Below are 13,281 nucleotides of genomic sequence, written 5' to 3'. Positions count from 1 at the left end.
CAGAGGACTTACAAGCATTTCTGATGGAAAAGACCAGAGCTGAATAGAAAATTTGGCATTCTTTTACAAAATTCAAGAGAAGCATAAAAAGGTAAAAGAAAAAAGAGAGAAATCATAAGGGATGAAAGAAGGTTAAATTGTTTACATTCGTCTTTGGGAAAATGATACATGGAACTCCTAAGAATTTTATCATTATTAGGGTAGTTGAAAGGAATCTGCATAGACAGAGGGTGTGGGTATGAGTAGATTATATTGGGATGATCTCAAAAAAAAATGCTTGTTCCCCTCCCTTTACTCCCACCTCTCCCCAACATCTGGAGAATTGTAATTGTGTTCAGTTCTGGAGACTGAAGGGCAGTGATAAAGTGGAGACCATGTAATGTCCAGAGGAGGGTGATCCTGATAAAAAGCCTTAAGTCCCACAATGATTGGTTGAAAGTACTGGTGTTTAGCCTAGAAGCTTTATGGGGAAAGACATGTCAACTGTTTTTAAATACTTGAAAAGCCATATGGAAGAGGGATAAGATTTGTTCTGTTGGGACCCAGAGGACAGAGCCAGAAGCAATCCGTGAAAATGGCAAAGAAGTGAATTTAGACTTGATGTCAGGAAAGACTTTCCAGTTATTAGAACTTTCCCAAAGTCAAATGGGCTGCCTCAGGATGTAGTAGGGTCCTACCTGTTAAAGGTCTTCCAAGACGTTGGATAGTCATTTCTCTGATATTGTAGTGAGAATTCCTTTCCAATATGGGTTAAATTCAAAGGCTAAAATTCTGTGATTCTGGTTCATATCCTCTATTTGTTCTGTAAAACTTGGACTCAGTCAAAAGGCTGCACTCAAGGACCTAGAAGGCCAGACATGGCCTCAAGGTTGCAGGTTACCTACCCCTGGTATTGTCTTCTCATTTCAAGGTGCCAACCCCACCTCAGCACTGAGTCATGTAGTATTTGATCAGCCACAAGTGGGAAGGGAAGCTCTGTGTATGCTTTATTTGACCTCTGTTTAGATTGGTTATTTACAGTATGGTACAAACAAAAAACTCAGAAAAGCTTTATTTTGCTTATTAATGTTGTTAACATAAGAATTATTTCCACAATATACACACATACACACACACACACATCTCCTCTCTTTTTTCCCTTGAAATCCTCTCTTTGAACAAAAGCCAAAAACACTTATAATATAGTAACTAGGTTGGTTTTGTGTTATGTATTCATCAGCCATAGTCATCTGATCTTTGGGTTCATGATTGATTACCATATTTATCCAGAGTTCATTTGTAGTTTTGTGTTGTTTTTATTTATATTATTGTAATAATTGCTTATAATTTTCTTCTAATTCTGCTGATTTTGCTATCAGTTTGTAAAAACTTCCCATATTTATCTGTATTCCTCATATTTTGATGTTTCTTATGGCATGATATCATTATAGTACATTCTTATGCTACCATTTATTTAACCTTTCCCAACTGAAGGACATTCACTTTGTTTCTGATTTTTTGCTGTAGCAAAAAAAAAGGTGCTACATAGCTAAAGCTTACAGGTAGTTGGCTTTGGAGTTCAGGTTGTGAGCTAACAGTGGAGGAAGAATCCTAGGTGTGGACTTCTCTGCTACTCTCCTTTTAATTGTCAGGGGATAATTGTTAAGTCCATGAATGGTCCTCTTTTCTTCTGTCATAGGTCCTGCTTTTTTTTTTTTTTTTTAAAGGCAATTGGGGTTAAGTGACTTGCCCAGGATCACACGCTAGTAAGTATCAGGTTCTGCTTTTTGAATGTCTGTGTCTGGAGACTTATGTTTCTCCATTACTTTCTGGATGTGGTATTTCCTATTGGTTGAGTAACTGTGCTTTAAACTGACATGGTCTATGGGGATGGTGGGAGGAAAACAGATCCCTTTTCCCACCTGTTGCCTGTAGTATATGTGCAGAAGTCTCCTCCGCAACTACCTGAAACTGACAAACTCTCTACCTTGGGGGGGAGATGGTCTCCTGTGTAAGTGTGCCCCATTGTGAGATTCCATGGCTGATGAGAGGGAAGGGGGAGAGAAATCCCTTCCTCTCCTTTTTTGTTGTTGTTCAGTCTCATTTCAGTTGTTTCTGACTCTTTGTGATCCCATTTGGGGTTTTCTTGGCAAAGATACTGGAGCGGTTTGCCAATTTGCTTCTCTAGCTCATTTTACAGGTGAGGAAACTGAGGCAGAGTTAAGTGGCTTGCCCAGGGTCACACACCTAGTAAGGCCAGATTTGAATGCATGAAGAGGAGTCTTCCTGACTCCAGGCCCAGCACTCTATCCACTGCAGCACCTAGCTGCCTCTCCTCTACTTACCTAGAGCAATAGATTCTTTCTCAGAGCCCAGGTTCTTCTAACTATTGGCTCCTAACCTGCCCTCCCAACACAATTTGTACTCCCCTCAAAACAGACTGTCTCTAGTGGTTAGCTTTGTATAGCCATGCAGGGATGTGGCAAAAAAATTTTTTTGCGTCCAGTGGCCTTGCTCCATTCCAACTGAATCAGAAGCATTCATGCTTCGCAAAGGGAACACTTGGGGTGTTAACACATTAACACAACATATAACATCTGTGTTATGATATCCACTGGATAGAGAAGTATCAACTGATCAAAGACCAGATTCCCAGACAAAAGAGAGTAAGTCATTTCAGGTGGCAAAAATAGCATGAATTAAGTTGCAGAGGTGAAACTAAAATTATGTGAAAAAATGAGGAGGCCATCCTGGCTGGTACAGATGGGTCATTTTGAGGATATAAGGTTGAATAGATAACATGGAACATGGACCAAGGTCAAGATAGAACTGAATCCAGAAGCAGCCACAGACCTCTGGGGACTGGTCAGTCCCAACCTCTCCCCCAAGGTTGACCTCCCTGTTCAGACTGGCATTCAATATTCTCCATAGACTATTAACCTCTATCTACCTCTCTAGTCATATGTAGAATTCTAGAATTCAAAGAACCCTAACAGATCACCATAAGTAGATACAGAATGGAGCAGAGGAAAGGATACTGAATTCAAATAGTATTTCTATTGCTTTGGATCTGCATGACAGTCACTCAGCTTCCCCAACGCTTTACCCTGGGCCTTTTTCTTTTTTCTTGATACACTCTCTTTTCTGGGTAACCTTATCTTTGTAGATGATTACTAAATCTATATATTCAGCCTCATTCTCCCCTGAGCTTCAATCTCGCATCACTAATTGCCTACTAGACATTTCAAACCGGATGTCCTGTAGGCATTGCAAACTCAATATATCCAAAACAGAGCTTGTTATCTTTCTATGAAAACCTATCCGCTTTCCACATTTCCTTATTTCAAGAGAAGCATAAAAAGGTAAAAGAAAAAAGAGAGAAATCATAAGGGACGAAAGAAGGTTAAATTGTTTACATTCCTCTATGGGAAAATGATACATGGAACTCCTAAGAATTTTATCATTATTAGGGTAATTGAAAAGAATCTGCATAGACAGAGGGTGTGGGTGTGAGTAGATTGTATTGGGATGATCTCAAAAAATAATGCTTGTTCCCCTCCCTTTACTTCCACCTCTCCCCAACATCTGGAGATGTTGAGAACCATCCCAGGTTCACAACCTTACCTTTCCCTTACCAGTATCTAATCAATGGCTAAATCTTGTTTCTATCTCCAAATGTATCATATGTGTTCCATACTTTCCTCTCACAAGTCCACCCTACTAGTTCAGGCCCTTATCACTTTTCACTTGGGCTATTGCAAGATCCTCCTGTTTGGTCTCCTTGCCCCAAATCTGTCTCCAACTCCAATTCATCCTCCATACATCTGCCAAAGTGATTTTTCTAAAGCACAGGCCCCGACCTTGCCACACTCAATCCCTTCTAAATTCCAGCACCTCCCTATTAGCTCTAGAATTAAGTGCAAACTCCTTTCTTGGGCATTCCAAGCCCTTCACAAACTGACCCTTTCCAATCTTTTTTTACACATTACTACCTACACAATCCAGCCATATTGGCCTACTTGTGCTTCTCACACACCATGCCCCGTCTTTTATCTCTGTGCCTTGACACTGTCAATTTCCCATGCCTGGAGTGCTCTCACCACCTGCACCTCCTGGTTTCCTTCAAGACTGGGCCCAAGTGGCACCTTCTGCAGAAAGTCCTTCCTCATGCCCCAGCTGCTAGTACCTTTCATCCAAAATTATCTTGTATCTGCTCTTATCTCAGTCTGTGTTGTCTCTTCCCATTAGAATGTAAGCTCCTTGAGGTCAGGGACCACATCGCTTTTGTGTCTATATTCCCAGGACTTAGCACAGTGCCTGGCACTTAGTGCTTCATTTTTCTTGTTTGTTGATGGATTGACTAGTTTCCTCTTCTGTAAAATGAGTGGATTGTACTTAGGTGATCTCCAAGTGCCTTCTACCTGCTTCATTTTCTCCATTTTTCCTTCTCCTCTGCTTAGGTTGTAGGCCTGCCAGAGGGCCCCATGGGTGTTTCTCAGGCCCCATGGGTGTTTCTCAATCCCATTGGTGACTCCTGTTCCAGGCACTAAGCAGCCATCATCTTCCCTCTCAAGGCCCTCAGGACTTAGTACAATGAAACACAGCATATGTTGCCCTGAGAGGACCAGAAAAGTAATCCAAGCTGCTGCTTGACCAGAATGAAATTTCAATTAGAAAATGTGGAGTAACTAATAAAAAGAAAACAAGCCAAGAGCATCATGGTGTCCTAAAAAAAAAAAAAAAAAGCCCTGAGTTCAGGAGCAGAAAACTTGGGTTTGAATCCTGACTACTACTTACTGCCTATGTGACTTTGGACAGATCAGTTCCCTTCCTTTTGGCCTCAGTTTCCCCATCAGCAAAATAAGATTAGATGGTCTCCTACTACAGGAAATGGTCATCTCTGAAAGGTTGCTTTCAACTCTAAATTCTAGATATAAACATTGTTTATCTAAATATGTATATGTGACATCTATGATATGGAATTTAGCTTTATGAAGTTTTTCATATAGCTAAATTCTATAATATGTAATTCCTTTTGCAGAAATGAGTTTAAATGAATATTTTAAAATGTTTTTACATGTAATTAGGGAAAAAATAAAATATTAAATAAAAAAAGAAATGGGTTTAAAGTAATTAAGGGCAGGAAGTTTATTAGAAAGAGAAATAGGATCAATAAGAACGGATTATAGAATAGGGATCACAAAGCATCCCTTCCCTATGAGGAGAGATTCTTGTATACAGGGTCCTCAAGTAGAAGGACCGCAGGGTATCTGAGTCCAAAGAATAAACTCTTTTTTTGGGGAGGCAATTGGGGTTAAGTGACTTGTCCAGAGTCACACAGCTAGTGAGTGTTATGTGTCTGAGGCCGGATTTGAACTCAGGTCCTCCTGACTCCAGGGCCACTGCTCTATGCAGAATAAACTCTTGCTGTCTCCACCTTTGCCTGGTACCTTTCATTGATTTTAGAATCATAGGAGCACAGATTTGGAGCTGAAAGGGATCTTAAAGGCTGTCTAGTCAAAGCCCTTCATTTTGCAGATGAGGAAACTGAGGCCCAGGGAGGTTATAACTTTCCCAAGGTTACACACGTAGCAAGTGGCTGAGCTGGGAAGTGAAACAAAGTCTGACTTCAAATCCAATGTGTTTTCTACTGTACCATGCATCTCTCCCAACTTGTAAAATAGGGCATTACAACATCTTCCTTTGGAAATAAAAATCAGTTCCACCCTTTCCCAGGGCCTTCTTGGCCCTGAACCCAAGGAATTATTGGATCCAAGACAAAATCAATAATCAGTAGGCTCTTAATGCACCTGAACCAAATGGATTTGGAGGATTGGATGACCACAGACAACCTCTCAGCTGCCAGCAGACCTCACTGCTCAAGAGGCTCCAGGTTACAGCAGCTTGAGTTTCTTGACCACCTGTCCAAGGAGAGTAGCTTCCCTTCCCCCACCCCTTTCCCCAGCCCCCAAGGACAGGTGAAGAAGATCCAGAAAGGTTTATTGTATGAAAGAAAGAACACAACATCTGTACATCTATTTACAGAATGAACTCGACTTATTTACAGCAAAATTGAGCCTCTTCCCGGGAGAGGAAGAAGAGAGGGAGGGAAACGGAGGCCCAGAGTCAGGAATAAAAGGGACTCCAACTGAAGTATGGGGGACAGGGGAGTGGGGAAGAATTGAAGGAGAAGTAAGGGAAGGAGTGAGAGGGAGGGGCACTGGGGCCTTCCTCTCAGGAGGCCCAGTGAACGTGTAAGGGCAAATATAGGGGAGTAGGTTGGGAGCAATGTCGAGGACCATCACAGGTGCTCAGGGAAGCTGGTGAATACACCAGAGGAAAGGCTTAGGAGGTATTCCTTGAACAGTGTCGGTCAGGGTACTAGGGAGGGAATGAGGGCTGAAGTAGGGGACTGTCCTGGGCACTACACGGCCCTTTCCAAGTCCCAAAGGCTCTAACAACCCCACATCCCTCAGGTGGATGCCTCCAGTGTGTATTTGGACAGTCTGGCTGCTTTCTGTATTGCAAGGGTTTTGGTTTGTGTCCAGCCCCAGGCCTGCAGGGGATATCTGTCTCTCCCCTTTTCTCCTCCCCCCAAATGCTGCCTGCAGCCATGAGGGTGAGGAGTATTGGGGTGATGGGAAGCACAGGAAGGCTACAGCTCACTGGAACGGACGGCAGGCTCCAGTTTGTGGGAGAGGGCGGTGAGGACCTTGTCAAACTTCTCATAGCGAAGGGCCTGGCTGCTGGCCGCCCCCTGGCTACCCCAGAGAAGGCGCATCTGGAATTCTGTGCTGAACACTTCCAGAAGCTCTGGGAGGGCTTGGAATCCTGTGGGGAGAAAATCAGGTGAAGTCCAGGCCCCATGATCTCCTCCCATCCCCAAAACCTGGACCTTGGAATCACAGCCTGGAAGCCTGGGGGTCTGCCCTCCTGCTCTGCTTAGCTACACCTTATTCATCCCTCAGGGCCCAGCCCAAGTGTTCCTTCTGCTACAAAACCTTCTATGGTCGTTCGGGCACCTAGAGACCACTGCACACTTCTGTCATTGACTCTCTATACCTTTCACTGGGCACAGCATTTGTGTTACTCTCTCTGAAAGAATGAATGACAAAGCTGTTATTAAGCACTGTACTATGTGCAAAGCACTGGGGATTATGTTTCTTACTTAAATATTTCATACCTGTGCATAGCTCTCCTCAACTATGCCATAAGCTTCCTGAAGATAGGGATTTTATCTTATTTTTTTTTTTTTAAATCCATTGAGCACCTACTCTGTGAAAAGCACTCTTTAGGTGCTGGGTAGTTATAAAATCTAGTTAAGACACAATCCCTCCCTTAGGGAAGCTTATAGTCTAGTGGGAGTATAATATACAAACACATGTAACCACAATAACATAATATGACATGTTAAGTGTAAGAAAGAAATACAAAGGCAAGTGCTTTGGGAGGCCCAAGTGAGGTCATTACTGCCTAGAGGGATCAGGGAAGGCTTCTTAGAGGAGGTGACATTTAAGTTGTACCTTAAAGAATGGATGGGAATTCAATTGGTACATCTTGCAAAGAGATGAGTATTAAGCTCTACATAGTCTACGTTAAATTAAATGAAGAAAAGGGGAGAGTGGAAATGGAAAAAGAGGGGAGAGAGAGAGGGAGAGACAAGAAACAGAGACAAAGAGGGAGGGAGGGAAAGAGACAGAGACAGAGAGAGAGAGAGAGAGAGAGAGAGAGAGCAAAAGAAAGGTGGGAAAAATAGGAGAAAGGAAAAGAGCAAGACCCAGTGGAAAAGGAGATAGGAAAGAATATGGTCCACAAGTGTCAGCCTCCCCAAAGAGCTCTTCCAGGCTATCAGCCTTGATGGTGCTCCTGAGACAGGCTGAGCATCCCCAGTGTCCAAGGATCCCCAAGCTCTGGGGAATTGGCCTGGGGCTGCCTGCTCGTTGGGATTCCATCTTTAGGCTCCACAGAGCCTTACCTTGAAGCTTGACCTCAGCATTGGTGTGGTATAGGCCCCCATGATGGGCTACGGTGCGGGCAGCCTCCAAGTGTGCAAGGACGACTTCCACGCCATGCTCTGTGCTTTCCCAGGGCTCTGGGCCCTCTGCGGGTGCAGTGTCACACTCCAGAAGGGTGATGAGGGGTAGCACATGAGGGAAGGTCGTGTTGCTCAGAGGCGGGCTGTCTGTAGTTGGGAATAAACAGATAGGCAGCTAAGGCTTCCATTCACTGCAACTTCCGAGTGTCTTAGATATATATGGGGGTGGGGGGGAAGGATGCCACTCCACGTTGGATCTGTGCTCCTAAAGGTCCCTCAGCCTCCATCCCTGGTACAGAAATACCCCTGTCTTCCTCTTCTTTATGGGTCAATTAAACCAAAGAGAGGCTCAGAAAGAATCATAGAGGGTCAGAACCAGAAGAGACCTTAAAACATGAAATGTTACAGTCAGAAAGGCACCTTAGAGGTCATCTACAGTCAAAGAAACAGACCCAAGCCAGTGGAATAACTTGCCCTCAGATCACATAGCCAGTTCATGGCAAAGCTGAGATTAAAACTCAAATCTCTTAAATCCCAAGTCTGTAACTATACTGCACCAGATGGAAGCGATATGGGAGCTTCTGTTCCTATACCCTACAAACCTTGACCAAATGAGATAGCACAGTGCCTGGCACATAGTAAGAGCCGTATAAATGTTTATTATTATTATTATTGATTATCTGTACCTAAAGGAGCCCTGGGTACCACAGGCTAGGGAAGAGGGAAGACTTTACTAGGCCCCCTCGGCTTGGGATGCGAGTTTGGTTCCTGTTCAACCCTGGTCTGTGCCGGTCCTTCTCTGAGGCCTGAGTAGTTCTATGCCTGTAACTGTGTGACAGCTTGAGCCCACTGGAGTGGGAGTGGGATGCTTGCCGGGGGAAAGGAGAGGTACCCAGGAGCAGCCTACCTTTGCCCTCATTGAGGCTTTTCAGGAAGGGCTTCAACTTCTTCTCATACAGGATGGCCCCTTCTGTGTGCCGCTGACGCAGGGTCATCCAGGTCTGCTCCAGTCGTGAGATCTGGGTGTCGGGGGAGGGGGGAGTGGACACAGGACACAAGGAAAGGTAGATGGATAAGTCAGAGGAGAGAGGAGGGACAAGGGTTTTTGGTGGCAGCTGCCAGTTGTAGCTGGATTTTTGCTTTCAGAAAATCTAGCATAGGAAGCCCTCAATATTTTATCATGATTTTTTTTCCAATTCAACAAAACATCACTGAGTACCTGCCGCTACTTTGGGTCCAGATTTTTGGTTCTACCAGTGGAGGGCAGTTCTTTCATGATACAGGGCCACAACTACTCTGTCCCTTATTGTCTAGAGTAGGAACTCCAGACCTGAATGAGGTTAAAGTGTAACTGGGAAATATTTAACAAAATAAATAAAAGTACATTAAGACATAGATAATGTTAACGTGCAGTTTTCTAAGTCAATGCATGGCCCACAGGGATCCTTATGTATGGTTTAGTGGCCTCTGTTTCTACTGGAGTTTGATACCACTCTAGAGAGGTACCTAGGGCACTGAGAAGTTATGTAGCTTCTCCACATCACATAGCTTGCATGGTTAGAGTCTAGACTCAAACCCAGGACTTCCTGATTCCAAGGCCAGAACCCTATCCAGGTATGCCTTTCAAGCCCTTAATATTATGAAATCCAAATTTACAAAACTGGATAAATTTGACAGGAGAAGGGTGGGGATGGGTGGGAAAAGGGAGGGAAGGTTACTCATCATTTATGTTACAAAAGCATTTTTCCTTTTGACAAGAAGATGCCATTTGAATTTCCTTAAAACAGTAAGACTTGACCTAGTGTGGTGAATTCTTTGGGATAGGGAACCAACTCCTTTTACTAATCCAGTTCTGCATCTGCTTTTTGTTTTATAGTCTTGGAAGAGCTGCCTGGGGCATTGAGAGATTATGTGACATGTCCAAGAATAGGACTTGCCCACTGTCAAATGGTAAGACTTGAACCTGACTCTCTCCACAATACCAGACTGCCTCTCTAAAGCACCTTTCAGTGCATTTAAAATGTTGTTGTTGTTTTAAAATAGGATGTACAGCTGGAATGGCTGAGTTCCTCTAACTCCAAATCAATTTCCCCTGCTCTGTACTGGTCTCATTTGATTTACAGACGGTGCAGAGGGATTAGTCTGCCCCGCCCCTACCCTGAGATTGCCAGCTAGCCATGTACTTCTCTTGGGCAATGCAGCCCCTCAGCTGCTACTGCTCAAGGCAGACTGAGGACCCCAGAGTGCCCCGGGGCACCAGGGAGGCAGGGGGATCTGGGAGGTCAGCCGTGACCCGAAGGAAGGAAAGGGCCTCCACCTGGGCCATGTCCAAGGCACTCATGACTGCAGCAAAGCTGAACATGTTGCCCATCGTTCCTCGGAGCTCGGCCGCCAGCTGGATGGTCTTGTGCAGCAGGGCCGCCCGCTCCTCCGTGGAGCCTGTGCAGCCCAGGATGTCCACAGCCAGCATGATAGACATGGTGTGGAACCTGCCAGAGGATGAGAGGAGGGGGTTCAGAGAAGAGGGAGGGGCTGACTAGGTAGGGGGTGGGGAGGGCCAGGAAGAGCTACTTGGAAGCCAGGACTGAGTTGGGAGCAATTGAGATTGGTCAACTGAGTACAAGGGGTGGGACTAGGGAAATGAGACACTCAGGATCCTAAGATCAAGGGTGGAAAAGGACCTTAGAGCTAATATAGCTCAGACCAATCATTTGTAGATAAAGTGAAAACTAGAGGGGTTTCCCAGTTGGCCCAATGTCACACAAGTGGTACGTACGGCACAGGGATGGAATTTAAACCCAGTGCTCTGGACCCTATATTATCATGGATGACGGCGACCCGCTCCGGACATCTGAAGATACTCTGGGGTGTGAATGCTCTCCCATGCATATCTTGGGGAGCCTCCATGTAAATGGTCTTGGGGATGCCAGATCCAGGAATTTCCCATGGAAGCCCCCCTCTCCTCTCCCCACCAGCCTCTGAGGCCCCTTCTCACCGTTCCAGCAGGTCCAGTCGGAGCTGCCGACCGTGGGGGAGTGTTAGTAGCTCCATGCCCGAGCGGACTCCCATGAGCCCTTGCATCTCCTTGGTAACGCCCAGTATCCTAGCAACCTGCCGGGATGCCCAGAGAGCTGATTAATCTCCTCTCATTGGGGAAGGGGCCAGAAGCAAGGGGTCATGGGAAGAGGAATCACTGAATTATAGAATGTGAAAGCTGGAAGGTCATTCAGTCCACAGCCCTCATTTCACAAATAAGTTACCGGTGATACAGAGAGTGAAAGGACTTTGCCAAGGTCCCACAGCTAGTTAGTGAAAAAGCTGGGGTGTACCTGTTCAATCATAGGGTCACAGGATTTTGGGCTAGAAGGACCTTAGGTGTTGTCCAATCCAACCCCCTCATTTTGCAAATCAATAAGCTAAGGTCCCAAATGGTTAAGTGACTTGCCTAGGGTTACAAGGGTTGTAAGTAGCAGAACCTGGGGAGGAGGGAGGGGGAGGGGGAGGGGAATAAGCCACCTCTCTGAGCAGCCCCCCGGGGAAAGCTGAAAGGCAGGCTCTGCCCCCTTCTTGCCCCATTTCAAGCCCGTACCAGACAGTCGACTTTGGTGACATGCCGGGCTAACGTCTTGGCATCCACATCAGCAAGCAGTTCTTTCACCTTCTTAAGGATGCTCATCTCCAAGGGTTTGTTGTCCTTGGGAATCAGTAGTGACTGGAAGGTGGTGGGGTTGAAGGAAGAAGTCACCTCTATGACAGGCAGTATGAAGCCTCCGCCCTGGTCCCCTTCATGGGGTCCATTCTCCGGTGCCCGCCCAGCCGTCAAGTGCTGTCCTTCTTCCACTTTCAGCCGTTCTACATAGCTCTTGACCCCACCGAGGTGGGTTGGGGGTTCAGGTGCCACACGTTCTCGGCTGCCCCTTATGGGTGGCTGAAGCTGGCAGTAGTGGCCAGAGTCCAGGTCACTGTAGCTGTTGAGGGATGGGGATGGGGAAGCCTGGCGGTAGCTATGGCAAGGGGTGGGGTGGACGCTGTTGCTTGGCTCACTAGGTGGTTTGGTGCCATTTCCTGGGCACAGCTGGGGCTCACTGGAACGGCGGATGACAGGGGAAGCAGGCGTCATGCCAGCGGATGGAATGCCTGGAACATTTACTCGAGTCACTGTAGAGAGATAAAGGAAAAACTCATAGAATCAGAGGATTTGGGACTGGAAGGTATCTTAGAGATCGATTAGCCCCATCTTCTTATTTTACAGTTTAGGAAAATGCTTCACACAGGAGATAAGTAGCAAAGTAAGATTCTGGAGTCAGGTCCTCTGACTCCAAATCAGTACTCTTTCCACAACGTTAGTTACTAAGGCCGAGAACCATAGGTACAGACACTGGGATCCAATGCCTTTCCCCTCACCCTTGTTAAGCTGACTTTGGTTCACCCCCAGGGTGAGTCTGCCTTCCTCCCCACCAAAGGTGTGGCCAAGCTAAACTTTCTTCCCCAGTCTCTGCTACAGAAGAGGGAGGTGCTGATTCAAGTGACTGAGACCAAACCTGGCATTACTCCCTGAAACCTAGACATTCAGAATATCTAACCTTTGAGTTATTGATGGTGCTCCCAACAGACTCAGCAGGACTGAAGACCACTCAGCAACTTCATGTTGTTTAGTATTTAAAATAAGAATGATTATTTTGGGAGGCTTGTTTAAGAATAATAAATAGTTATTTGTTGAGTCATGTAATCTTTAAGAGAGGGCTTTGAGAGATAGGCTTAGTGGATAGATCTTTGTGTGGCTGATCTAAGAGTTAGGAAGACCTGAGTTCAAAACTTGTCTCTGAAACATAAGTAGATGTGTGATCATGGGGAAATCACTTGACCTTCTAGTTCCCCAGGCAACATACCCTTTGAAGACTATAAATTACAGACAGTGGTGGGAGTTTTCCTACTGGTAGTTCCTTATAGCAACGAAATCTCAGGTCTGGATAGATGAACTTTCACATATGAGGCTTTTTCAAAAAGGAAGTTTATCTGCTGAATCCCCTTTGCATAAGGCACAGTGTAGTCATCTACAACGAAGTTAGGTAGCACAGTTTTAAAAACAACAATGGAGTGGGTAGGTAATGGGCAGGCTGCCCTTGGGAATCAGGAAGATCTGGGTTTAGCTGCTGCCTCTGATCCAGAGTGGCTGTGTAGCTCTGTGTCGATCACCTATCCTTTCCTTGCTCTAGTCCAGGGGTGGGGAACCTGTGGCCTGGAGGCCACATGTGGCCCTTTAGGTC

General features: G+C 45.5%; 1 protein-coding gene across 1 annotated transcript; it reads right to left on the bottom strand.

Annotated features, from left to right (window-relative positions):
• Positions 1–5,962: 5,962 nt before the first annotated feature.
• Positions 5,963–12,194, bottom strand: LOC114040403 (SH2 domain-containing protein 3C-like; the record flags this gene model as incomplete). Its single annotated transcript, XM_027858498.1, has 6 exons — positions 5,963–6,810; positions 7,955–8,161; positions 8,922–9,033; positions 10,332–10,503; positions 11,010–11,125; positions 11,604–12,194. Coding segments are annotated over 6 exons (1,374 nt in total), but the record flags the coding sequence as incomplete, so codon positions are not given.
• Between the last annotated feature and the right edge of the window lie 1,087 nt (positions 12,195–13,281).

The sequence above is a fragment of the Vombatus ursinus genome, unplaced genomic scaffold (genome assembly GCF_900497805.2).
Source record: "Vombatus ursinus unplaced genomic scaffold, bare-nosed wombat genome assembly UNPS02013075.1, whole genome shotgun sequence".
Lineage (NCBI taxonomy): Eukaryota > Metazoa > Chordata > Mammalia > Diprotodontia > Vombatidae > Vombatus > Vombatus ursinus.
The sequence above is the reverse complement of the archived record's forward strand: the minus strand, read 5'-3'. Positions and strand labels throughout refer to the sequence as shown.